This window comes from Sorex araneus, chromosome 8 (genome assembly GCF_027595985.1).
Source record: "Sorex araneus isolate mSorAra2 chromosome 8, mSorAra2.pri, whole genome shotgun sequence".
Lineage (NCBI taxonomy): Eukaryota > Metazoa > Chordata > Mammalia > Eulipotyphla > Soricidae > Sorex > Sorex araneus.
In genome coordinates, this window is record NC_073309.1 from 50,366,935 (window position 1) to 50,394,581 (window position 27,647).

A 27,647-nucleotide genomic window follows, 5' to 3' on the forward strand; every position below is an offset into this window, starting at 1 on the left:
GAAGGGTTTGAGGGGCTGGTGGGTGGCATGGGGGCGCCCTACTGCGTGCTCCCTGCAGCTACCACATTCACTGTCCTCTGGAGCTTGTCCCGTTGCCCTGATACCTTAGCCTCCTGTGACTTCCAGTGACTTCCCACCACCCCCTCTCTTCAGATCCATGTTCTCCAACATTCTTTTCTCTAGTGGGATAATTTGCTTGTCCATGGCTGCCTCCTCCCAGCACACCCGCCTTTTTCCCTCTCTGCCCCGTCACGCAGCGCTCCTCAACACTTAATTCCAGTGGGGGATCCCGCTTCTCTCCACGGCCTTGGGCCTGTGGCTCATGCTCTCATTCTGGAAATTTCTCTGGCCCACATGCCCCAGTCTCCTGGTTGCCCACCTCCCCTCCAGCCACAAGCTCCCACCTGCTGACCCACTGTCCCAGACCAAGGCCATCTCCCCTGTAGTACGGTGACACCACATACTGATTTTCCCCAAACCTCCCTTCCCTGAGTTCCCGGTGTCCGGTGGGCATCTCCGGGTCGCGGGTGGGAAAGGCAAGATCCTCAGCAGCCTCTGAATGACTCTGAATCCGGACCATTCCCTGACCCTGCTCTTCCCACTTATCCGCAGACGTCATTCCCACGCCCAAAAGACCCCACTGTCCGTGCAGGAAATTCTCCACCCCCCCCCACACCCCCGTTGCACCCCCCCACGCTGCCATTGGCCCCTTGCAGGCCTTCCCGAAAAGAACGGAATGGGGGCGTGACCAGGAGATACAAGGGGCGTGGCCAAACGTTTCTTCTGAAATTGCTGGGCAAGGCCAGGAAAGACTGCGCGTGACTAGCAGGGGCATGGCTAAGGGTATTTCCCAGCCATGCGTAGCTCCAGGTGGGAACGTAGCCAGGAAAGTGACTCAGTGGCATGTGGGGGGTGGCCAAGAAGGCCACCGTGATCCGTGATTGTGGGTGTGCCCTGAGAATGACTGGCTCTATTTTCACAGATGCCCAAGCTTTCAGAGACACACCCTCTTTTTTTTTTTTGATTTTTGAGTCACCCCCGGCAATGCTCAGGGGTTATTCCTGGCTCTGCACTCAGGAATTACCCCTGGCGGTGCTCAGGGGACCATATGGGATGCTGGGAATTGAACCTGGGTCGGCCGCATGCAAGGCAAACGCCCTACCCGCCATGCTGTGGCTCAGCCCCAAGAGACCCACCCTTTATGATTCTCCTTGAATCCCAACTTCCTGCGGGAAGGCTGTTTTTCAGGCAGAATTTCCAAGTTTTATGGCAACTTTTACAGAAATCACAGAGAAGAGAGAGACAACGGCTGGAGCTGATGAGCTCGGAGTGGAGAAAGGAGTAGAGAAAGGGGGTCACAGGGCTAGGATGTTGGGGCCAATGTACAACAGGATGGTAGGACGCTACAAATGTGAGGGAAGCAGAGTGTTATGGGGGTTGCAGGAGCATCCACGGGGTCCCCAGAAATGGACGGCACTTCCCACACCCCACGTGTCCTTTGGGCGGGAAACAACAACAGTAAGAAAATACGGGCTGCCGACCGACAGACGGGTGGCAGCCTAAGTTAAAAATGTCCACCCAAACCCCCCTGACCCCCAGTCCCTCCCTCCCACCCCACCCCCCTGCTCCCCATCAGGCAGAGATGTGGCAGCATTTGCTGGCTTGTAGCATTGGTCCTCTGGGACCCTCGGTCTCCTCTTCGAGGGTCCTGCCGGATTGGCTGGCACTGAGGGCATAATGAACCTTCTAGATTGTCGCGGGAGATGGGCTGGTCTCCCTGGCCCCTCCCCAGAGTCGATTCTCATGGCTTGGGGAGTCTGCTGCCCTCTTAAAAGGAAAGTCGGTCACCCCTTTGCCCCAAGACATGCACCCTCCCCCACTCCCCCCACCCCAAACACACTATATACACACACAGAGGCCCTCCTCCTCCAAGGCATGGCTGGCTCTCAGAGGTAGTGGGGGCAAGTGGGGGGCGCTGGAATGTGAGAAGTCGCAGGTTCGAATTGTACCTCCTCCAGCTCTGGAACCCCAAACTTCTCCCCTCCCTTCTCCAAGCCTCAAGATGAGTCATCCCAAGGACCTGAGCGGAGAAATCAGGAGGTGTGCCCCCGGCCCCTTCTCCAGCCCCATCCCAGGTCCCTGAGTCTGGGAGGAAAGGCAGAGATCTGGGACAGCCGAGGGGGGAGATCAACCTCCTGGAAGTGCCCCTCTGGCCCTCAGAGATGGCTGAGTTCTGAAAGGGGGAGGAGGAGGAGGGGGTTCCTCTCCCCAGAAAGGGTCTTAAAAGAGGGCCTGGGATGTGGCTCAGCAGTTAGAGCTCAATGCCTTGCATGTGTGATCCTCCACACCCGCAAAATAAATAGATAAATAAATTAAAAGTAAAAAATTAAAAAAGGAGAGTGGAGAGTGGGATGGGAGAAAAGTGTCAAGGGAGAAAAGCTGGAAGAGCCTCCGAGGGTTCCTGGGGGGTCTTCGAGGTATAGATTTCCCCAGAAAAGTCAGCGGGAGATTGTCAGGGGTCAAGCTTGGGAAAAACGCGGGCGGTTGCTGTTGGGAAGAGAGGGCAGAGGACTGGGGTGCGGGTGGGGGGGCCAGGTCCCCGAAAGGCGGCCCCTCTGAGGCCGAGTCCATGGCGAGGGGGGGGCGCCCTAGAAGCCTCGGATGTGGCAGTAGGCCTCCAGGCTGGCGAAGAGGATGTAGAGAAACCAGAGGCCCAGGAAGAGCGCCGTGGTGGCCAGCTTGGGCCCGCGCGGGCCGCCCAGCTCACCGCCGATGTGCGGCCGACGCCGGTACAGCAGCACCGCAATGCCCACGAAGGCGAAGACGGTGAAGAGCGTGACCGAGAAGGCCAGTGTGCCGGTGCGCACCTGGAAGGGCTGGCCCTGCACTGCCCAGTACACGGCGGCCACCGACCAGGCCACGCCCAGGCCCAGGAACACGTTCACCGCGTTGGAACCCGTCACATTGCCGATGGACGCGTCTGCGCACTGGTCCTGCAGAGCAGCCACCTTGCTGGCGAACGTGTCTGCAGAGACAAGACATGGGGGCGGGGGGGGGGGAGTGGGATGGTGGCCAGGTGTCAGGGCTCTGCGGCGGGGGAGGGCGCAGCCACACCACAATTGCCCACCTGCCCCGGCCTGACAGACGTAGGGTAGGACTGGACCATGCTCCCGGTGCTCAGTAGTGACCCTTGGCAGTACCCTGGAACTATGTGGTGCTGGGACAGAACCGGGTCAGCTATTTGTAAGGAAAGCACCTGAATTCCTTGTACTATGGGGCCCAAGCGACAGTAGAGAAGGGCATTTGCCTTTCACGTGGATGTTATGGGTTCGAATCTTGACATCCCATATGATCCCCTGAAAACCACCTGGACTCTTTCCTGAGTGTAGAGCTGGGAGTACCCACTGAGCATCTCCGAGTGTGGCCCAAAAGCAAAACAAACAAACAAAAACCTTCCCCCAAATCCAAAAACAACCACCCTGTACTATGTCTTTGGCCCTTGACTCTCCAGCACCCCCGCAACCCTGCTTAGTGTCCATAATGACCCTCCCCATCTCTCAGGGACCCGCCCTATGGGCTTAACCAGACTACACTGCCTTACTTTTTTGACTTTTTTGTTATTTGTTTTTGGGTCACACCGGGTGATGTGATGCTCAGGGTTTACTCCTGGCTTTGCACTCAGGAATTACTCCTGGAGGTGCTTAGGGGATGCTATGGGATGCCAGGGATCAAACCAGCTCAGCCATGTGTAAGGCAAGTGTCCTACCTGCTGTACCATCACTCTGGCCCCTGATGATGTTATTATTAGGCTTACGGGAGGTGCTCAGGGTTGAGTCCTGGCTCTGCGCTCTGGGATCACTCCTGGTGGGGCTCAGGGAGGCAAAATGTGTTGCGGGAATTGAACCTGGTTTGGCCATATGTAAGGTAAAGGCCATACCTGCTGTATTAGATCTCCAACCCTTCACTACCTTATGTGTGTGTGTGTGTGTGTGTGTGTGCGTGCGCGCGTGTGTTCACACCAAGGCAGTCTTCAGGGATGAATCCTGGCTTTGCACTCAGGAATCATGCCTGGTGGTGCTCAAGGTGCCCTATGGGATGCCGGGGATCAAAACTGGAGCAGCCACGTGCAAAGTGAGTGCCCAGTGCCTTCCTTGCTGTGCTATGGCTCTAGCCCCTTTCTGCCCCCACTGGATATCTTCCTTCCCTCAGCACATCTGTCTGGCTTCTATGAGCAGGGACCCCCAGTCCAACTTCCCAGGGAATTTACCAGGGATAGAGGTGCCCAGAGCCACGAAGACCACAGCATTGACAGAGTCCTTGAGACCCACAGTGCAGCCAAAGTGGGATGCGAGGTCCCCGATGAGGGCTGTGAGCAGGCCGATGACCAGAATGCAGACGCCGAAGCAGGCCCAACCGTGGCAGTACTCAGTGGGGGGCACACAGGCGAACAGAACCTTCCAGAACACCGTCAGGAAGTGCATGACGTAGTCAAAGCAGGATGGCAGCCGCTCCTCCCGGGTCCCGTCCTCCTCCTCCTCCTCGTCCCCTGTGGGCACAGGACCCAGCTGGGGCTCACTGGCCAGCAGCACCCCTATTCCCTTCACTCCCAGATGACCCATCCCCTGCAAACTCCTGTTTTCCCAGAAGGCCTGGCAACTCGGAGCGTGGCCAGCCCCCACTGGAAGTGTTCACCTTTGGGGCTAGAGAGCCCACAATGGATTACAACACACATGCTTTGCTGGAGCGATAGCACAGTGGGTAGGTAATTTTCCTTGCATGCGGCCGACCCAGGTTTGATTCCTCCGTCCCTTTCAGAGACCCTGGCAAGCTACCGAGAGTATCCTGCCTGCACGTCAGAGTCTGGCAAGCTACCCACGGCGTGTTCGATATGCTAGACAGTAACAAGTCTCACAATGGAGACGTTACTGGTGTCTGCTCAAGCAAATCGATGAACAACGGGACAACAGTGCTACAGTGCTACAGTGCATTCTTTGCATGCAGAGGGTCCTGGCTGGTCCTGGAACCACATGGTCCTGGAACCACATGGTCCCTCAACTAGCCACTGCTGGGAGCAATTGCTGGGCAGTGAGCCAGAGTAGTCCCTGAGCACTGTGGAGGATGACCCCCAAACAGCATATCCTGGAGGCATCCCATATGGTAACCCATGCCTGAGTAATTCCTGAGTGCAGAGCCAGGAATAACAAAACATCTTGGGGGATGGGGGATAACAAAAATAAATACGGATGGAGCAATAGTATAGTGGGGACGGTGTTTGCCTTGTATATTCCCAACATGGGTTCAATGTCTGGCATCCTATATGGTCCTCCCAGCACCACTAGGAGTGATCCCTGAGTGCAGAGCCAGGATCTAAGCATTGCAGGGTGTGACCCAGAAGTCAATGAATACATAAATAAACAAAAGAAAGAACTAAAAAGTATCATCTTCCTAAAACCCCTTGAAGTCAGAGGCATCCAGCAAAAATATCTATCAAACTCCTGGGGCTGGAGCGATAGCACAGCGGGTAGGGCGTTTGCCTTGCACGCGGCCGACCCGGGTTCGAATCCCAGCATCCCATATGGTCCCCTGAGCACTGCCAGGAGTAATTCCTGAGTGTAGAACCAGGAGTAACCCCTGTGCATCGCCAGGTGTGACCCAAAAAGCAAAAAACAAAAAAAACAAAAAAAACAAAAATATCAAACTCCCAGGATCCCTTGCTGCTATTTCCTAGGTTTAAAAAAATTCCTTTTCCCAGAAGGCTTTACAATAACTGACAGCTGTCTGCCGCTAGAAACACTCACTTCATCTGATACATGGCCACCAACAGTAGCCAGAGGCTCATCTAAAAGATGCCTGCTTGGGGCCAGAATGATAGTTCAGTGGGGAGGGCATTTGCCTTGTATGTGGGAGATCCAGGTTCGACCCATAGCATCCCATAGGGCAGGAATAATTCCTGAGTGTAGAGCCAGGAGTAACTCCAGAGCATCGCCGGGTGTGACCCAAAAGCCAATGAATAAATAAATTGAAGATGCCTGCTTTCCCAGAATCCTTTGCAGCTGGGGCGAGCTATAGATTGTTAACATTAGTCTCTGTCTCCGAATCCCTGGAGGCAATCCGTTTCTGTCCTTGAAATAAAAATATTCACTTTTGAGGGCAGGAGAGATAATAGTGTAGTGGGTAAGATGCCTGCCTTGCATGTGGCTGACCTGAGTTTGATCCCAATCAACCCTCATGGTCCCCTGAGCTCAGGCGTGAGTCCTGAGCACCAATGGGTATGACCCCTACAAAACCAAAATAAAAATTTTAAATACAAAAAAGAGAAAGGGGTAACAAGTGCTACACTGGTGCTTAGAAAGCAAACTCATATGTGAAACCAGGTGTGGTCTGTTCCCTGCCTCCCCCCACCTCCTTCCAAGCCTCCTGTCTTCTCCCTCCCCCTGGCTTCCTCCTCTGTGTCTTCCACTGAGAAGCCCCTTCCTACAGGAAGCCCTCCATGACTTCCAGACTGGGTGAGTCTCCATGCCTGGTTTCTAGCAGCCTGTCCTGGGCTCTCTTTCTTGCTCACTCTGGACTGTCACTTTTATTTTTCTTTTTGGATCACACCTGGTGATGCACAGGGGTTACTCCTAGCTCTGCACTCAGGAATTACTCCTGGCGGTGCTCAGAGGACCAGATGGGATGCTGGGAGTCAAACCCGAGTTGGCTGCGTACAAGGCAAACGCCCTACTCGCTATGCAATCACTCCAGCCCCAGGACTGTCACTCTTGGGGAACAGCAATACCTCCTCCATGGAACTGTGACTTTGGTCAAGCTCTTACCTCTGTCCTCATCAGTGTCTTCTATGGGGCCAAGTGTGGAGCAACAGATGCAGGGCAGATGCTGTCTCAGATGGAAATGCCACTTCATCTCTAGTCCGCATTGCACTGGCTGGCCTCTCCAGAGCTGCGCCCTCCCCCACGCCCCCATTCTGGTGGATCACACCTTGCTTTCCAACCACAACCCCCTTGAGGAATGTCAGAGAATGATGGCTAGGCTCCTCATGGAAAATCTGATGCTGTGTTAGGGACAAAGGTGCCACCTTGGCCCTTTCTGGATACTCTTGATACTTCCGGCCAGACTTGCCTTTGCTCTGAGCCTGTTTCCCCCAGCTGCTTGCTTAACATTCTCCTGGTTGTCATTGTGTTTCACGCCACAGGGGGGCAGCGTTGACCAGCCTGAGACCCGAAAGGGTGGAAGAGGCTCAGGTGGGGAGGGCTGAGTGTCCTGGTGGCAGTCTCCATGGCAACAGAGGAGCCAGCTCTGTGCTATTATTCCACCAGTCCCCACTGTCCACCCTCACCCCAGGAGAGCACCCAGATCCTCTGTCCTTTTCAGCCCTCTGTTCCTACCCCCAGCCCGTCCACCTGCCCCCTCCCGCTGCCCCTCTCAAATTTCCTGTGTGTTCACATCTAAACCTGCTGCTTTCTCTCTGTTCTGAACCTCTCTCCCAAGAGCCTGTCTCCTCTCCCTTGTCTGCACCCACGTGTCTCTGTCTCTTTCTGTTTCTCTGCCCCCCTCTTTCCCTTTCCTCTTTCCATCCTCTCCCTCTCTGCCTCTGTCCAGTCAGGCATGTCTCTCCCTTTGCCAGGTCCCCCTCTGAGTCCCTCTGGATCTCTCTGCATCTATTGTTGTCCCCTGCCCCCCCAACCCCTCTTCCCTCCCCACTTACCTGCGCTCACCGTAATCGCTTCCAAAAACTGCTCCCGCCATGAATGGGTCCCAATCACCAATGCCAAGTTAGTTTTCTTGATGAGCTTGTCTACCGTGTTCTGGGGACAAGAGGAAAGTGAGGACACCATTGCCTGTGACCAGGGCAGATCCAAACAGGTGGGAGGGTTGCACCTTCCAGACCCAGATCCCTTCCTTAGGCGGGAAAGGGGGGCACAGGCTCGGTTCTAGAGCGGAGGGTCGCTGTCCATGGTGCTGAGGGATTCCCAGCACCGAGTGACCCCCAAACCCGGGACCCTCCTGATCCCCCCACTTCTGGACTCTATCTCCCCCGAGGAAAACATTTCAGGGGCTAAGATGCCCCTTAAAGTTGGGGCCCCAGAACCAAAAAAGCACCTTGAAATCGTACGACTCCTCGATGATGACCTCCAGGCGGCTGTTCTCTCCCAGGACAGGTTTGCCCATCTCAGCGATCCGTCGGGCCTCCTCCTCCTCAGCCGTCAGCTTCCGGTCTCCGTCCACTGCAGCATGAGGGAAGTGTGTCAAAACTCGAGGGAAGCGGATTAGAGTTCCCAGTCCCTACTTACTGCTTCCAGACACAGCGCCTGGAGGCAGCCCCCTGTAGCAAAGCTCCCGTGCCCACCATCTCCCCTAAACTGAGCATCATTTTCCTCAACCTTAGCTCTACCCCATCCCTGCCCCCAGACTCTGGCCCCTGGACTGAAGCCCTTCATAACCTCATTGCGTTCCCGTATAACCCAGGACTGTTATCTGTTCTCACCTCATAGGAAAGCTAGGAGAGTGTTTTGTTGTTGGTTTGGGATCACACCCAGTGGTGCTCAGGGATGACTCCTGGCTCTGTAGTCAGGGATCACTCCTTGCTTGGCTCAGGGGACTACATAGGTGCTGGGGATCAAATCTGGTTCAGCTGCATGCAAGGCAAATGCCCTCCCCGCTATACTATCGCACTGGCTAGGAAAGTTTTAAGAGTTTTTTTTTTCTTTTTGGGTCACACCTGGCAATGCACAGGGGTTACTCCTGGCTCATGCACTCAGGAATTACTCCTGGTGGTGCTTGGGGGTAATGGATGCTGGGGTAATGGATGCTGGGAATCGAACCTGGGTCAGTCGGGTGCAAGGCAAACGCCCTACCTGCTGTGCTATCACTCCAGCCACCAAGGTTTGTTTTTTGGGGGAGGAGGTGGGAAGAGACACCCGTAGGTGTTCAGGAGCTACTCCTCACTTTGTTGCTCAGAAGCAACCACTGTTTGTGCTTGGGGAACTCTATGCAATCCATGGGAGTTTGAACTAGCAACAGAGGCTGCAAGGTAAGTGCTGAATCCCTGAACTATATCCCTGGTACTCAAACAAATGAACAACAAACTGAACTGATGTCCCTGAACCCTGGGTAAAGCATCCAAGCATGGTCCTCATCCTTATGCCTGAGTGGAGGGGGCTGGAGGTGGCTCCCCCCTCTACATTGGGGCTCTGAAAATATCAGTGAGGGTATTTGAGGTAGTCAGGAAAGATGGTGACCCTCAACTTTGGAATAATTCTTGGGTCTGGATCCACCAACGTATGCTTTGAGCCTTTTTACCTCCCTAAAGTGAGTCAACACACACGCCCCATGTTACCCCCATTCACTAACCAGGAAAAGTCCCTGGAAAACTGCCCCATCATGAAATTCATTATGTTTGATTTAGCCGCCTTCTTTTTATTTTTTTCTTCTTTTTGTTTTCTTTTTGGGTCACACCCAGTGTTGCACAGGGTTACTCCTGGCTCATGCACTCAGGAATTCCTCAGGAATTACTCCTTGTGGTGCTTGGGGGACCATATGGGATGCTGGGATTCAAACCTGGGTTGGCCGCATGCAAGGCAAATACCCTCCCCGCTGTGCTATTGCTCCAGCCCCTTAGCCACCTTCTTGCAGTGCCTTCTCTTACTTATCCTAAGACAATCCTTAGTCTGAGGCTGGAGTGACAGAACTGCAGGAGGGTGCTTGCCTTGCATGCAGCTGACCCAGAATCAACCCCCAGCACCCTGTAGAAACCCCCAAGCCTGCCAGGAGTGAACCCTGAGTACTGCTGGGTGTGGCCTCCCAAAAACCCAAAATCCATAGTGTGACTTGAATCCTAGGCATCCCCATTCGGTCCTGGTCTGAACCCCAAAACCATTCCATCACTCTCTCCAAGCCCCTGAGCCCTGATCCTCCCCTCACCCCAATCTTAACCCCCAACCCTGACTAAACCACAGTCCCTCAAATTCACCTCAAGCCCTAACCTCAGTCTTAGTGTTCAAATCTCATCTCCCTCACCACACACCCAGAAGCACACTGACCTCGACTCAGCCCTAATCCTGATCCTCAACCTCACTCCCTGCCAGGCCAGCCCAAATCTGATTCCCATTAGCCCCGTCACAGACCTCTAAATTTTGTTCTGGGCCACACTCAGTGGTGCTCAGGGCTGACTCCTGGCTCTGTGCTCAGGGGACCAGATATGGTGCTGGGAATAAGCTGGGGGTGACTCTATGCAAGATAAGCACCTAAATCCTATCTTTCCAGCCCCAGCCCCTGAATCTATCTACAAACAAGACACAACTTTAAGCTCTGAGTCTCCAACTGTAACCCCAAACTGAACTGGCCTATAACTCTGATGTGAACTCTGGCCCTTACCAATCCCTGCTCTGTCTTCCTCTTACCTCCAACCTACCACCAACCCTTCCCCTTACCTCCAACCTACCACCAATCCCCTAACCTCCAACCCCCATATTTTTTTTCTAGGCCATACCCTGGTGTGTTCAAGGATCACTCCTGGTAGAACTTGGGAACCATCTAGGATGCCAGGGATCAAACCGGGGTTGGCCGTGTGCGAAACAAGTTCCCCATTCACTGTACTATATCTCTGGTCCCTCAGATCCATCCTATTGAGTTACTGAGTACCACCCCACTGCCATCTGAGCCTGGAGGTAGCTACCACCACTCACCTTGGTTGAGGAGCAGGGCTAGAAGGGCAGAGAGAGAGAGAGAGAGAGAGAGAGAAGAGTCAGTTTATTTTCCTGCATCGTTCATTTTCATAAGTCTGAAGGAAGGAATCCAGGGATCTCCTCCACTTCCACCCCCACCACTCACTCCTCCCATCACACCTCACCTGAAATCCCTCGCTTAAGCCACTGTGGCTGGCCCAGCTCGATGAAGAAATTATCTTTCTTCTCATACTCCTCATCATCAACTATCTTCACCTGCAGAGTTTTCCTGTGGTGGGAGGGAGGGGGGAGCCTGGCATGAGGGCCCCTCATGGAGCCAGTGGTGGGCTGCCTACAGTGCCCCCTTCCAGCCCCGCAGTGTAATACTCCACGGCCCCCCAGGACCCCTCAGGAGAAGCATGACCCGCATCCCAAACAAGTCCCTGCTGCCCCGCAGAGGGAGCAGGGGGTGAAGGGGAGCGATGTGACTCAGGAAGGACGAGAGGGGAGTTGACTTCACCCCTCGCTGCCTCCCTGCGCCCCCCATCATCTCCCACGCCCAGGCCTGCCTCACAAACCAGGCTTCAGCTACTGCACCCACACACCCTCCTCTCTACTGCAACCCAAGGGATCCCAATGAAACATGGCTGAGACGGAGCCGTCTCTGCTCCCAAGTTTCCCAGAACTGGTCTACAAGACAACCCCATCCCTGCACCTCACCCTCATTCTCCCACAGTCCCCTACTCCATCCCCCTCTTCCTCCATCTACTCTGCCCCTGCCATTGCCTGATCACACCAGGCCCACTCCTGCTTCAGGGCCTTTGCACTGGCACTCTTCCCAGCTCACTCCAGTGCTTTGCCCCTAGTTGACCCCAGTTCATTGAGGCCAGCTCCATCTTTGGGGGAGACCTCGGGAGGACATGCAGGGCTGGGGATGGACCCCAGGGCCTTGCAGCTATGACCTTTAATATGGGAATCCCTGGAGATAAAGTGCAAAGGGGAAGGTGCTGTCGATGCACCCGGACGACCCCAGTTCAATCCCCACACCACAAATGGCTCCCAAACACTACCAAGAGTGATCCCTGAGCACAGAGCCAGGAGCAGCTCCTGACACTCTGGGGTGTGGCTCAATACCCCCAAATACGGAAATCCATCCTGCCCTGCATCAGCCAAGCAACCGTGCTAACTAGGATCTTTCAGCTGCCCGCGGCAGAGAACCCTCCGCGGCTTCCTGCCCTGGGTCAGGACCCCACTGGGGCCGTGCACCAGGGCTAAGTGATTTTCCCAGCCACTCTGCTGCCATGGTAACAGCGGGGGTGGAGCAGGAAGGGCCGAACACTGGAACCTTCCTGCTTCCCGCAGCATCGCACAGGCCCCAGAGCCTGGAGGCGCGCTGGGCTCTCCACCAGCAGCACTTTCAGCTGTGGGAGGCACTGGCCCCAGCGCCCAGAAACACAAACCCGCAGCCCACACTCAGCAGACACGGGAAGCACCACCAGGCATGGCACCCGCGCCCACCTGCCATAGCACCCCGTCGCTCCCCACTGCAGCCGACAACTGGGAGGAGTGTGGGCGCGGGGGTGGGGGGGGCTGGCCAGCAGCCCGCTGGCCCCTCACCCAGAGCCTGCAGCCCCTCTGCCCCTGCCCCATGGCAGCCCACCCAGCCGCCTTTCATGGGCATGGCATCTTGCTCTTTTCAGACGTCTGTTTTAGAGCCGCCCACGTTGCCGTTGTTCTCTTCAGCCTCGGCGGCCTCTCTGCCCTCTTTACCCCCAGCCCACATGTCTTCACTTCTCGGACTCCACCTGTCTGGGGCTGGACCCCGCCCGCCTGTCTTTGGGTTCTTCCCACCCTGTCCTCATCTCTCTCAAGTGTCCATCAAATAAAACAACCCGGAGGGGCCCCAGGGACCGCTCCAAGGGCTGGAGCACAGACTTTGCACACAGGGAATCCTGTTGGATCCCTAGCATTGCATGGTCCCCTCAGCACCACCCCGAGCAATCCCTGAGCACTGAGCTGAGAGTAACCCCCGAGCACCAGTGGTAGTGCCCCGAATAAAAACTCCACTTGAAGAAAATAAAATGGGCCTGAGAGATAGGACAACGTGGAGGGCATTTGCCTTGAACATGGCTGACCCAGGGTTGATCACTGGCATCCCGTAGGGTCCCCCGCGTATCACCAGGGGTGGCCTCTGAGTGCAGAGCAGGAGTAAGCCCTCAGGGGGCCAGGGGATAGTACAGGGGTTAAGGTGGTTGCCTGGCATGCATCCAAGCTGGCACCACATGTTCCTCGTGAATCACTGGGTGCAGCTCCAGAGCCATTGCCAGGGTAAACCAGGGGTCCCTGATACCAAAGAACTGGACCCACATGAATCTTCAGGACCTGCAGAAGGTCACCAGCCTGGTAGGCCAAGGACACCCCCTCCCCCGCCCCTGATATGAGGCCGCAGGGGCTTCCTAGGCACTGCTTGGAAGAACCACACCCCTGCTCCCAAATAAAAGGGGGAAAGAAATGACCAAAACAAACACTTATCTAGAAAATGTGGATGAGTCTCTGAGCAGATGAGTCTGAACATCAAGGCCAGGCACCCCACCCCACCCCAAAACACCCTGCTCTTCCTCAGCACCCTGGGTGTGGGTGTTTCTATCTTTCCTGGGTGGGTAAAGTAGTAACCCACCCGTGGATCTGTCCAGGGTGCTGAAACCAGGAAGGTGGGGGCTCAGACAGTGTCCCTTCCCCCCCACCTCCACACACACACCCTGACATGGGCAGCCTCTGCCCACCCTCACTCTCCCAGGCACTGGGCACTGATGCCCTCAGGGGCCCAGGACAGATGGCACCAGGGGACAACCGAAGGTCCGGCTGAGAGCACTGGGTCTTCTGGTTTCAGACCTAGCTCTCTGACCCCACCATCACTTGCTGTCCCAATCCCCCCCCCGCCCCCCCCATCTGGGGTGGGTGTGGGGGAATGTCTCCTTCCTTGATTCTCAGAGTGAGTGATGCACCCCTGTCTCTCTACACCCTCTGCCTCAGTTTCCCACTTCCTGTTTTAGTTCCCTTTTTGTTTGTTTTTGAGCCACACCCAAGTGGTGCTCAGAGTTTACTTCTGACTCTGTGTTCAGGGACCACTCCTGGCATTGCTCAGGGGACCATATGGGATGCTGGGGATCGAACCCAGGCTGGCCACATGCCAGGCATTCGCCCTACCCCCTGTACTATCTTCCAGGCCCCCCTCTCTCATCCCCTTCCCTTCCTTCCCTCTTTCCATTTTCTCCTTCCTTTACTCTCTTCCTTCCACTCCTACATTCTTTTATTTTCCTTTTTTTGGGAGGCCACACTCAGCGGTGCTTAGGATTTAGCTCTGTGCTCAGGTATCACTCCCAGCAGGCTTGAGGGGACTCTATGTGGTGCTGGGGGGTCCAACCTGGGTGCAAGGTAGTTGCCTTAACCCCTGTACCCTCTCTCTGGCCCCTCTTCTCTCTTTCCTTCCTTTCCCCCATTCCTTCCCTTTTCCTTTCCTCTCCCTCGTCCCGGCACCTCATTGTCTCCCCAACTCTGGATGGCTCCCCACCATCTGTGTTGATCCTGCTGGGGTCGCCCCTCCATCCAGGCTGCACCTCTAATTATCACCTGTCTGTCAGAGGAGTGGATGTGTTTCCCTAAACGCTAATTAGCCTCTTGGTTTTTTTCTTTTTGTTTTCTGAAGCCACAGCTGGAAAACTGGGCGGGGGCGGGGGCGGGGGCCACAGGGTGTCCCGGATTGGGGAAACCCGGGGAAAGGAAGTGGGGTGTGTGTGTGTGTGTGTGTGTGTGTGTGTCTGTGTCTGTGTCTGTGTCTGTGTCTGTGTGTGTGTAAGAAGGCGGGAAGTGGACTAAACTACAGAAGAGAAGAACAAGCAGAAGAACCTCACATTCTCATTGACCCCTGCCTCTGAGGCATGCGAGAATACCCCTGAGAGGGAAAAGAAAAGGAGGGGGGCTATATAATCCAGGATGTGAGCCAGGTGGTGGTGGTGGAGGGTTTGAAATTTGGAAGTGGGGTGCGGAGTGGGGAGACGGCGCGCGGGGAGGGGGGCAGGGAGCGAGCGAGCTCAGAGAGGAGAGCCGGGGCGCATGGGGAGACGCTGGCCCGAGGCTGCGGCAGGCGGGGGCGCTGCACGGCGGGAGCACCGTGGGCGGCGGGAGGAGGGAGACAGACGGGGCTGCGGGGGCGGCGGGAGCAGGCGGAGCGGGGGCGCCGCCTTCTGCGGCCTTGGCAGGCGGCTGGGGGCAGTGAGGCTGCAGGCGCGCTTGGTGCCAGGGGCGGGGGCTGGTGAGGGGGACCGGGCAGGTGCGCGAGGGGGTGGCCTGGCGTCTGTGGCCGGGAACAGCGCTGACTCCACACTTCCTGGACCGGGCGGGGGGGGGCGGGGTGTCTTTCTGTGCCAGTGTGTTTGTGTTGGCTATGTCTGAGTTTAAAGGTGTATCTGTGGAAATCCAGCTCAGCGGACCCCACCCCCCAGTTACCCCAGTGCCCCGCCTCCCAGGTCCTGGCCCCAGCAAGCTCTTTCCCAAAGTCTCGCCTATGTTCCTCATTCTTTGCCTATCCCCCCACCCCATTTTCCCTGCAACCTAGGTCATGACCCTTCCCCACTCCCGGACAGCTTCCCCCTTCACACCCCATCTTATAAGGTTCCTCCCGCGGACCTCGTTTCCTGGCCCCCTCACCCACATTGCGGTAGACACTGCCTTTCCGCATCCCTCCATCTCCACAGACGCCCTCGCATCTTCACCGCAACCCTGCAGGCCACAAGATCATCTTTCAATGAAGCCCTCCAGTCTCATGTCTGTCTCCTCTCCCCTCTCTCCTCATCTGGCCCTTTTTTCTGGGGCCCCCCACCTGCCTTTCCCCAAGTAAGCCCCGCTCATCTTCCCGCCACAAACCTGATCTGTGCCCCAGGATCACTTCTGGCGGGCTCAGGGACCGTATGAGGTGAGGGGGGCACCGAAACTAGGTCGTCCGGATGCAAAGCAAGAACCCTACCCGCTGTATTATCGCTCCTGCCCCTTCTGGCCGTCTCTGAACCAGGTTCCCTCTCTCCAATTCTCTCCATTTCTCGGGGAGGCGCCATACCACCCAGCCCCGCACCCGGTATACAAGAACTGACTCCCCACTCCACCCCCACTCAGGAGCAAGCACCTGGGACCCCGCCCAAAACACCAGGGTCGGTCCCACCCACAGTGGCTCCGCCCAGTTTCCAGACCCCGCCCATAACACCGGGCCCCACCCACAGAGGCTCCGCCCAGTTTTCAGACCCCACCCACAACACCGGGCCCCACCACGAAGGCTCCGCCCGGTTTCCCAGACCCTCCAATGACTCTGGGCCCCACCTCACCCCGTTTCTGAGACTGCCGCCCAGTTTCCGAGACTCCGCCCACAGCACCGACCCCGCCCACAAAGTCCCCAGAACACGCCCACTACAGCGGGCGCCACTATCTGAGACCACGCCCCAAATCCCCGCCCAGGACGCAGGGCCCCGCCCGCCGGGTCAGGGCACGCCTTCCGCCTTTCACGCCCCGCCCCCTGTTCACGCCCCGCCCATCGCCAACCACACGCTCCAGATATCAGTCATCCAGCCGCCCCGCATGCGCTCGCTCACATGGTCTCGTCGTCGCCGAACTCGAGCTCTCCGCACGCGTCCTCGTAGTGAACGCCGCCGCCGCGCGCAGTGCCGTCCACCGTGCGGTAGGGCAGGCGCACGGTGCCGCGCGCGCCCGAGCTGCGCACGACGCGCACATCCACGGTGCCCATGCACTCGCTCACGTGCAGCAGGCGGTCCTGGAAGGAGAAGATGCCCGCGTGGTCGTCGTCCAGGATGGTGACGGTGGCCAGCAGCGGCGACACCAGCCGGCCCTTGGGCCGCCCACCGCCGTCGGGCTCGAACATGCCCTGTGCGTCGCCCACGCGCAGGTTCAGCAGCCGCACGAAGAAGTGCTCATCCTCCTCGAAGATGTCATCGTCGATGATACCAATGCGCAGCTCCTTCTGTGTCTCTCCGGGCTTGAACACCAGTGTCCCTTCGCTGCAACCGGGGAAGAAGAGTGAAGAGATTATGATGGGATGGGCGAGTCCCCGAGGGCTTCCAGGAAGAGGGGTATCATCACAGGAGAACGCACAATTTTGAGGATGACGAGGTGTTAAATGCCTCTAAACATGAGTCAAACGGGACTTCCAGGGAAAAGTGAGGTAGAAGCACAACAAGACAGCTGGCCCCTTTCACTGGAGGGAACCATGGGGACTGGGAGAAGGTTTTCACAGCCCAGAACTAAGAGAGAACTAGAATGTTCTACCACAGTCACCCTTCTCAACCTTCACATGTGTATTAGCCCTCTGGGGGGAGGGGAGTGTCATTAAAATGAAAATTCCAGAAGCTAGAGAGATAGTACGAAGGATAAGGCATTTTGCTTTGTATGCTGCTGTTTCTGTTCTATTCTGGCACTACATATGGTCTTCTGAGTACCACCAGGGGTCACCTCTGAGCACAGTGCCACAGATAGTACCTGAGCACTGCTAAATGGGGTCCCGTTCCCAGCCCCACCCATGCTTAGCCCCCTAAAAAATGGGCCAGATGAGGACAAGCAAGTTATTTTTCTTTTTCATTGTTGTTTTTTGGTTTGTAGGCCACACCCAGTGATGCTCAGAGGTTACTCCTGGCTCTGCACATGGAAATTACTCTTGGCAGTGCTTGATATGGAAGGCTGGGGATCAAATTCAGGTCAGCTGTGTGAAAGGCAAATACCCTACCCACTGTACTTATTCCGGCCTGGAAGTTACTTTTTAAAAATGTTCTTCTAAACTCCTAAAAAAGCAACTGGGACCCAGCAGGTGGGAATTGTTGCATCCAGAGGAGAGGTCACAGGTCTTCTCAGTGAAGGGTCAGGTGTGTGTGCAGGGGACATGAGGTTCAAGGAAGCAGAAGGTGGTTTGCTTTATAGTGAAACCAGAGGCCTGAGGATGCTGTGGGCAGTGTCACTTCTCTTATCATCTTAACTCTTCCACATAGCACTTAACCATTGCTTGCTGCTCTATGTTTAACAGTTTCTCACTTCATGGCAACTTGAGGATAGGGACCATGGCTTTCCTCTTCACCCCTAGACAACAGGCATTCGTAGGGGTTCAGAATCCATTTTTACTTAATATAGTTATGCATTGCCTAAAGACATGTATTTGCTCTGAGGAATCCAGCAGTTGGTGCTTTTGTTGTATGAGCATCACAGCCCGACAACCAACTGCACACCTAGACTAGATGGTGCAGTCTATTGGGATCACTGTCCTATAGAGCATTCATTCCAATACTGATCAAAATGTCAGTAAGTGATGCATGACTGAAGCAGGGTACATGGTGCGTGTGGGTTAGGTACTTCCTATGTCTAGTTAATAGTACACAATCTGGGGCTCTAATTAGGAGAATGGTGTGGCATCCTGCACAAGAACTCACAAGCAGGTGAGGAACATGTGGGCAGTGGCAGTCGGCACCTGTCTTAATTGGCACTTGGTGTCAGATGTCAAGAATTGTGACTGACATGAAGCAAGCTTAAATAGAAGGATGGATGAATGGGTGGATGTATAATGGATCAATGAGTGAGTGGGTGGATGGATGCATTGGTGGATGGAAGGGATGGGATGGGTAATGATGGATAAATGGATGGTAGATAATGGATAGATGAGTAGATGGATGAATGGGTGGATAGATGAATAGGTGGATGGGTAGATGGATGGATGAATGTGTGGGTGGATGGATGGACGGATGAATGTGTAGGTGGATGGATGGATGGATGAATGGGCGGGTGGGTGGATGGGTGAATGAATGGATGATGTTGGGTGGGTGAATGGATGGATAGATGGGTGAATGGAGTGATGCGTCAGTGGGTAGATAGATGTGTGGATGGATGGAGGGGTGGGTGGTTGGATGGACGGATGGGTGGGTGTATGAATGGATGGCTGGGTGAGTAGTTGGTGGGTGGGTGAATGCATAGGAGGTGAATGGATAGATGGGTGGGCGGGCAGGTGGATGGATGGGTAGATGAATGGTTGGGTGGGTGGATGGATGGAGGGATGGGTGGGCAGGCAGATGGATAGTAGGTGAGGTGATTGGATGAATGGATGAGTGGGTGAGTAGATGGACCAATGGATGGATGGGTAGATGACGGGTAGACAAGTGGGTGGAAGGATGGATGGATGGGTGCATAAATGGATGAATGACTGAATTTTGACTGAATGAATAGCATAGCTCTGGGTGAGCTCTGGGTGGCAGAATCTAGGAGCTGTAAAAAGCCTGCACACAGCGTCCGCTGGCTGAGGAGCACTAGGACACCCACCTGTACTCATAGTCCGAGCCAGCCTTGGCCGACCCGTCCTCGGTGCGGTAGTCCACGTAGAAGGTGCTGTTGCCCTCGCCGCCATGGCAGGCCACAGACAGCAGCACGGAGCCACAGTTCTCCAGGCAATGGTAGAGGCTGGGCTCGAAGTAGATGTGGCTGGCGCCGTCGTCTTCGTCTTCGCCTGCGTCGTCGGAGGGGCTGGCCCGGCGCGAGGCGTCGGCCGCGTGGCGGCGCAGCACGTTGCCAGCGCCCGTCATGAGGCGCGTGGCCTGGATGCGGTAGAAGGCGCGGCTCTTTTGCTGGTGCAGCAGGGCGTAGTAGTTGGCGATGCCCACCAGCTGCTCCAGGTCCTTGTCCGGGTGCTTCTGCTTGAGGTCCTTGAGGATCTGGATGACCTCGCGACGGCTGGCGTCCAGTTCGCGGGCCTCGGCGGGGCTCGGGCCCAGGGCCCCGACGTCGCCTGGCACTTCGGCGCCCACGAACGTGCCGTCCAGCTCAATGCTCTTGGGCGGATCCCCCTCTGCGCCGATGATGATGCCGCTGCGCGGGTCGGTGCGGTAGCGCTTGTACACGTACTTGTAGAAGAGCAGCCGCTTGTCGGCCATCCAGGCGAACACCACGCACACCGGGAAGAAGACGAGCGTCAGCAGCGCCTCCCACACCTGCGGGGTGGCCGCGCCGTCAGGACCGCCGCGCCGCCAGGGGGCGCGCCAGCCCGCCCCGTCCCCGCACGCCTTCCCGCTCTCCCCCGGACGCGCCCGCAGGTCTGCCCCACTCTCCGTCTGTCCAGTCCGTCGGTGTCTCTACGTCTCCTCCCCCTGCATCTCTCCCGTCTCTCCTTCCCCTTTCCCTATGTCTCCTCTCTCTCGGTGACAGGTTTTGTTGTTTTTTTTTGTCTTTCCGCCTTCTTTGCTCTCCTCGCTGCCTCAGTCTCCCTGCCTCCGTGGGTTGTTTTCTGGGGGGTTTTGGGTCACACCTGGCGGTACCTAATCCCACTCTTGGCTCTGCATTCAGAGATCACTTCGGGTGAGGCTCATGGGACTGACCACTGGGATGGTAGGGATTGAACCTGGGTCAGCCGCAAGTGCCCCACCGTCTGTACTATTTCTCCGGACCCTCTCCTTCTTTCTTTCTTTTTTTTTTCTTTTAGTTTTGAGGTCACATCCGGCGATGCTAAGGAAATACTCCTAAGGAAATACTGCCGGGTATCGAAACCAGGTCGGCTGTGTGCAAGGCAAGAGCCCTCTCTGCTCTACTGCAGCCCCAACTTCTTGTTTCTCTTGTGAGTCCCCATCTCTCTCTGTGGATATTTCACAGCTCTCTGCCTCCGACCCTTTCTCCTGGTCTCCTTGTTCAGCTTTCCATCCACCCACTTTTGTCATGTTGCCCAAGTCCCAGAAACACAGGCACCTTCAAACAGTACCAAGCAAACATCCATCCTGCGGGCCCAGGGCAGAGACTTCTCCTGCACCCCCTTTTCCCCCACCCATCCCCCAAACCTGGGATGTCTACTTGTCCACTTCTAACTCCCGTCCCACCACCTTCAGTGGGTACAGCCCAGCCCGTCTCTCTTTCCTTAGGCTGTTGTGGCCTTGGGAACAAGATGGTGAATCTTAAAAACAAACAAAAAAAGGTACAAGTTTGAGAACTGTAGATGTGACTCACTGGTAGAGCACAGAAAGGAGGGTTAGACTCATCCTGATGAATGTCTGTGTCCCATGCTACCTCTCCGGTCAGTCTTGGTCCTAAAGCAGAATCCCTGGCCCCACTTTTTGCCCATAAAATAGGGGCTGTGGCTCAAATGGACTGGAGCACAGGCTTAGCACAAGGGAGCCTCAAGCTGGACTTTTAGCACTGCATGATCCTCGAGCACCCTAGGAGTCACTCCAGAGCACTGTAGGGTGTAGCCCAGAGGCTCAAAAGAAAAGGATATTCTCAGGAATGAGTGTAAGCAGCTGAAGTACCAAGCATTGTTGGTTCCCTCCTCGGAGGAAATTCACAAGACCGGAAATAAGCATGATCACTCCTAGTGCAAATTCTACAGAGTAGAGGCCCAGTTTGCTCACAGCCTGGATGCAGACTGTCTCCAATACCTGACAGTATACCTGGAAAAGAGTCATGTTAAGGGGCTGGAGTGACAGTGCAGCACAGGATGCTTACCTTGCACCAGGTCGATCTGAGTTTGATCTCTGGCACCCTATATGGTCCCCCAAGTCCACCAGAAGTGATTCCTGAATTCAGAGCCAGGGGTAAGCCCTGAGCACCGCCGGCTGTGTCCCCAACCCCGGCCCAAGAAATAAATCATTGACTGAGAATTTGTCCACCTTTGATTGTCAATCCTTCCTGGAGAGAAACTGTCATTGGTAAAATCTGACAGGTACAACTTCATCATAAACGTGTAAATAAATCTTGGGCAGCTTCAAACAAATTACACATGCTGGTGAACGAATTAGGCCAGGCCCACAAATAAATTATGCCAGTGGAGGCAGCAGTCCGGAGCTGTGGGAGAGAAGTTTGGCAAAGGTTTTCCAGACAGCCTTTTGAAGACATTGGGTGGATAAGAGGTCACAGAGGCTGGGAGTGTGGGGATACAGGATCCAGCTGTGGCTCTGGATTTTTCCCACTGTTGCAAAGCTGGCTTTGCAGGGCACTGGCCTTGGGCAGGGGGCAACGTGCCTCTAAGCTATTCTGAAATTGCAGAAATTACCCTCACCTCAGAAATCAGTTATGAATAAGGGAGGAGGTGTGCGAACAATTCGCAGCCACAGTATGGAGATTTGGACACAGCTGGCTTTCAGCCAGAGCAGGGAGGAGAAATTAGGCAAATGGCACTGAGTCCCCCAATCCAATTAGCACTGTCGGAAAACAGGCGGGATTGGGCAAGTGTGGCGTGAATTATTCAAATGGGGAGATCTCACCGCAGAGGCGGGACTAAATTATGCAGAAGGCAGGGAGGGGAGATGGAGGAGAGGCCTGGGACCATCCCATCACCTGATTCGAGTGGGTGCCACCACAGCACGCACTCGTTCCTCAGGTGACAGGGACTCAGGGCATTCCAGGACACCCTTTCTGGATGGATAGGTCGTGCAATAAAATCCCACTGCTCTCCGGGTAGGGGAGAATTTTCCAGGGCTAGTAGCACCATTAGACATGGTTGAGGCTCTCGCAGGTCTCCAGCATGGCTCCCTAGGCCTGCCAGGAACCTCCACCAGGCAGCCCTCCAACCTGGAGGCGGGCCTCTCTGCTGCTGCGCGAATCGCCAGGCAGCCCTCCAACCTGGGGGCGGGCCTCTCTGAGGCTGCACGAATCGCCAGGCAGCCCTCCAACCTGGGGGCGGGCCTCTCTGAGGCTGCACGAATCGCCAGGCAGCCCTCCAACCTGGGGGCGGGCCTCTCTGAGGCTGCACGAATCGCCAGGCAGCCCTCCAACCTGGGGGCGGGCCTCTCTGAGGCTGCACGAATCGCCAGGCAGCCCTCCAACCTGGGGGAGGGCCTCTCTGAGGCTGCACGAATCGCCAGGCAGCCCTCCAACCTGGGGGAGGGTCTCTCTGAGGCTGCACGAATCCATACTCCCAACCCCGAGGCGCCAACACCCCTCCGGATTTGGCAGCGGAAATTGGCACCCAGTCCATGCTCACCTGGACCACCCCTGGGGAGAAGACGGCGAGGATGAGATAAAGCCACACGTAGGCAAAGATGCTCCAGGAGGCCGTGACGAAGAAGACACGCAGGTGCTTGATCTTGCGGCTCTCGCCGGCTGGGATGACATAGATGCACACAGCGATGACCACGAACATATTGAAGGCAGCGCTGCCCACGATGGTGCCGGGGCCCAGCTCGCCCGCCTGGAAGTTGTGGCCGCAGACCTCGATGACCGACAGCAGGATCTCGGGTGCTGATGAGCCCAGGGCCATGAGCGTGAGGTTGGACACCGTCTCGTTCCAGATGCGCACCGTGCCCACGCTCGTCTCCCCGTTGGCCTTGGTGATGGTGATCTCCTTCTCCTTGGACGTGATGACCTCGATGGACGCCATGAAGCGGTCGGCGATGATGGACACGCCCAGGAACATATAGACCATAGCCACAAAGTAGACCACGGCCCGCGCGGCCTTGTCGCCCAGTGAGGGGTCATCTGGCTCCCACACGGGCAGCAGGACTCCCGGCTGGCAGCGGTTGGATCCCTGGCACCCCTCCGTGCTTGTGTCGCTCTCATTGGTCGGGGGCGGTAGCAGGGAGGGGGTCGGGGTGGCTGCCCCCCAGCACAGGGGAGTCCCCAGGAGAAGCCCAAACCCCACCAAGGCCAGGGGCGCCATGGAGGGTGGTGGGGGCCTGCGGAGGGGGGAGGAAACCTGCATGAGGGAAGGGGTACTGGGGAGACACGGAGAGACAGACACAGGGGCAGGTGTGGTGCTCCTGGGAAGGGAAATGGAACTCAACACTTCCAAGATTCCCTACACCCCATCCCACCAACTCAGCAATTTGGCTTTGCAAGGTCGTGACTGGGAGAAGTGGCTCGAGCATCCCAGCAGTCATACACACAGGAGGATACTCTCCCCACTCAACAGACCCCGCTGTGGCTGCAGAAGCAGATGATGGCAATATGTGATGACTTCATGGAATCTCGTTCGGCTGATGATTTGCTGTAGAGACTCGGAACCTCAATTGCAAACCACAACACTCAAAAGGAGAGAGAGCAAAAGGGAATGCCCTGCCACAGAGGCAGGGTGGGGTGGTGGTGGATGGGATGGGGGTAGTGGGAGGGATACTGGGATTAGTGGTGGTGGAGAATTGGCACTGGTGGAGGGATGAGTACTTGATCATTGTTATAACTGAAATGCAAGCACGAAAGTTTGTAAGTCTACAACTGTACCACATGGTGTTTCACTAATAAAAAAAAAAATTTAAAGCAGATGATGGCAGCAATGATCAGTGGAATACTATACAGCACTAAAGTTTGCAGCTGCACAGAAAACCAGGGTCAAGGCATCAAGATGGACAGGGAGTGGGTGGGGGTGCAAAAGATCAAGGAACGTGGCCACTGGGTCATTGTACTGGTTCCCCCACCTCACCCAGTGGCTGCCTGTGGAGGGGTCTCACGCCCACCTATAGGGGGGTGTTGTGTGGGTGAGCTCTGCTGGGCATGTGTTCAGTGTGTGCGTGTTGGGCGGGGAGTCAACCCTCCCCTGCCACTTCTGGGCCTGGGTCTGAGGGGCTATTTCTGTCCTGCCTGAGTGCCTCTCATCAGGAATTTGGATTCTTTCAACCCGACTCAGAACCCTCCCGGCCTCCTCCCTGAGGCCTCCCCCACATTCTTTCCTGGCTGTTCCTGAACATTCTTCCCCCACCAATCCACGCCTTCCAGCACCCATTGGGGGCATCCCTGGCCCTAACCACCAGATTCAGACCCACCCTCCCTCTCTGGGAAGTCCCTGCCTGCATTTCACAGTGCATGGGGGACCCAGAACCCTCCCCCTTGCACAAAACCTGAAACCTATAAAAAGGAAAAAAAGGAAAAGAGACAGGCTGGAGGCATATGCAGCACCCCCCGCCCCGAGCCCACCTTCCTGGGCCACAGCAGGGTTCCTCCTGTAACTTCCGTTTCCCTGGAGCAGGAGCTGTGTGTGTGTGGGGGGGCAATCTCACCCGGGGTCTCCCCTCCCACACACCCAGCAGAGTCATAGCCTGGGTGTTGGGTACTGGCTCATGGCGGGAGGGATCTTGGCAGAATTTTGGCAGAACTTTCCTGAGAAGTGTGTGGGTCTGTATATGTGTGTACCTATATGTATGCATATATGTGTGCATACATGTATGTTTGTGTTGTAGGGGGCACTTGGAGAGGGGTGATTCTTAAAGGGCCACTGCACAATTAGTCCCTTCAGAATCCCTAATGATAGTCTAATTAGAAGCCCCCTAATCATCAATGGCTTAGGCATAATTACGAACCCATCAGGATGCCAGCCTGCTCTCTCGACTCTCCCATCTCCCCAGCATTCTGGGTGTGTCGGGGCCACTAGTGGCTCCAGAATTCATCCTCACCTCCCTCCCTCCCTTTGGAGGTCTCCTGTCCAGTTCAGCCATCTGTCCCCAACCAGGAAAATGGGAGGTGGGGGGTGAAGGGGCTGGGGCCAATGTCTGGCAGTTCTTGGGAGAAATTTGGGTCCCAGCCTCAGAGGCGGGTCAGGAGGAGGGTCGGGGAGAGGAAGCGCCGGGTAAATATTTGTTCCTGGAACACTCGGGAGTTCTTTTTTTTTATTCCACACATAGTTCTGAGCCCTGTCACTGCAGACAGCTGGCTCCATCCGCGCACTCCCGCCGGCCGGCTGCTGCTGGGGCCCCGAAACCTAATCTGCCTAGCAGTCCAGGGCCTGAGCGACCTGGTGGAGGCGTTGCTGCGAGTCCCCCAGGAGGCAGCAGGCAGTTCGCTGGGTAGGGCAGAGAAACCCCCTTTTCAGATGTTGGTCTGGGGGACAAGGAGAAAGTACAAGATTGAGGGGGAGCCTGATGTCATGCTAGGTGGGCCCCCCTCCTTGTGCACATGTGAGGTGCTGCTTGCACTCTGGGGACGGGTAGGGTAAGGCTGACTTCCTGCCTGACCTTCCCTACCACAGCATTCTGGCCCTGGAGGTGCACACACACGCACGCACACACACACACACAGCCACAAGTCTCAGTGGGGAAACTGAGGCCAGGAAGGGGAAGGGCCTGGCTCCAGTGGACAGAAACAAAGATGCCAACTCCAGCGAGGGCATGCTCCAGCCCATCTGGGAGGCCATGTGGGTATTGGGGACCCCACCCTGCTTGGGCTCCAGGGACCCTGACTCCCCTGTCACTCCCACCAGCTTCCGGGGGTGCTCAGGAAGGAAGGAGGTATCCTGTGCAGGGACCTCCAGGAGGTCCTGCCAGGCAGATGGAGAAGCTTGGGATGCTGCACCCTACTCCAGAGAGGTCCAGGCTGGCTGTGCAGGGACCGAGCAGGGCTGTACCCCTAAAGAGCCAGAATGAATGACTCAAAGGAACAGGAGGGCCGGGAGGGAGTGCAGGGCAGGTGCTGTCAGAGCTCAGTGGAGAGGTCAGCCCAGAGCATGGGGAGGGGGCAGAGCAGGGGAGAGGAGTTTGGGGGAGTCCAGTGTAGGGGGGGCAGGTCTCCCTGCCAGGGGCGGGGACAAAGGTGTGTAGGAGGAGAGTTAAGTGGCAGCTTCCAGGGAGAGGCAGAGGAAAGGGACCAGATCTCCGAGACAGATGACAGGGAGCGAAAGGCAGCCCCAGGAACATGAAGCCCCAGGGGAGGTGTGGGAGGAGGGCAGAGAGGGCCCCCAGAAACCTCCGGAGAGATAGTCAGCACAGAGACCCCCAGACAGGAAGCCAGACCAGATCCCCAGACAGGAAGGCGGGGGTGGAGAGAGGGGAGGGGGCAGCCCCCTTTCCCATCCCCTCGCCCCCAAGCGGGAGAGCAGCGGGGGATGTTGGCAGCTGGTGGTGCCCCCCATGGGAGGGGCCTACCCCCACCTCCCATAACCCAACTCAAAGGGAGCAGTGGTGCCCGGTCCTGGCCCCCCACCAGCACAGCTCACCTGGGGAAATTGGGGGGCTCTTACCTGCAGCTGCAGCCTGGAGCTGGTTCCCCGGTAAGGGCTGGCAGTGGTGGGCGACTCCGCCCGACAGAGAGAGAGAGAGAGAGAGAGAGAGAGAGAGAGAGAGAGAGAGAGAGAGAGAGAGAGAGAGAGAGAGAGAGAGAGAGAGAGAGAGAGAAACCAGAGACTGAGAGGGAGTCGGAGAAGAGGGGAGGGAGAGGGAGAGGAGAGGAGGAGGGGGGAGGGCATAGGGGAGGGGGAGTTGGGGAGAGGAGGGGCTGGAGGGCGCAAGGGAGGAGGAGGAGGAGGAGTCGGGAGAGGGGGGAGGAGGAGGCGGAGCAAGGGGAGGCAGCGGGGCGGGAGCAGCAGGGGAGGGCCCTGGACCAGGAGGGACAGCGGAGGTGGGTGGGGGGAGGTCTCCAGCGCTCCCCCCACACTGCTTCAGCACCACCGACGCGGGACAGCGGCTGCACGCGTGTGCGGTGTGCACGCGTGTTTGGGGGGCTGGGGGCTGCAGGGCTCCAACAGAGGCACCCTCTGCACACATGGGCAAGCACGTGCGTCGCTCCGGCACCCCCGCCCCCCCACCGCCAGGGCGCTGGTCCCTATAAGGGCCAAAAGACACAAAAAACAGCCACAAATAGTCACAGGCTCAGACAGGCACTCTGTGTGTGTGTGTGTGTGTGTGTGTGTGTGTGTGTGTGAGCGCGCATGTGTGCGCGCTGGAAAGTGTGGGGAATCAGAGCCAAACCCCTAGTTGGTGCCTGCAGCCCTCAGCTCAGAAAACCAGCCAGAAACAACCACAGAGGCGCCCATTAATAATAATAACAAGGGCTGCATTCACGCTGCCACTTCCAAGGGCCAGGCACCGCGAAGCTTTTTCATCAGCTGCTGACACATGTTGCCAGTTTACTCCCCTCACCAACCCGTCACCCTCCCCTTATACAGATGGGGAGACTGAGGCCCGGGCTGCAGGATGGCTGTGGGCTCAGCCCCCAAAAGGAGTCGGTGGCCCCCCTGAAATGCACCAGGGGAACCAGCTCCCCACAGAC

The 27,647-nt window shown here is 56.6% G+C and overlaps 1 protein-coding gene and 1 non-coding gene across 2 annotated transcripts; one reads left to right on the plus strand and one right to left on the minus strand.

The window, feature by feature from the left end:
- Nucleotides 1-1,240: 1,240 nt before the first annotated feature.
- Nucleotides 1,241-26,769, minus strand: SLC8A2 (solute carrier family 8 member A2). Its single transcript, XM_004607702.2, has 10 exons — nucleotides 26,620-26,769; nucleotides 22,663-23,353; nucleotides 19,023-19,687; nucleotides 16,304-16,726; nucleotides 10,850-10,953; nucleotides 10,686-10,703; nucleotides 8,101-8,225; nucleotides 7,706-7,805; nucleotides 4,268-4,546; nucleotides 1,241-3,025 (listed from the first exon to the last, which is right to left on the minus strand). The coding sequence occupies exons 2-10, from the start codon at nucleotides 23,335-23,337 to the stop codon at nucleotides 2,649-2,651; spliced, it is 2,766 nt and encodes a 921-aa protein (XP_004607759.1). The 5' UTR covers nucleotides 23,338-23,353; nucleotides 26,620-26,769; the 3' UTR covers nucleotides 1,241-2,648.
- LOC129406879 (small nucleolar RNA SNORD30) lies at nucleotides 23,623-23,690 on the plus strand. Its single transcript, XR_008631304.1, has one exon. It is a non-coding gene; the product is annotated as a small nucleolar RNA SNORD30 (small nucleolar RNA).
- Nucleotides 26,770-27,647: the final 878 nt, after the last annotated feature.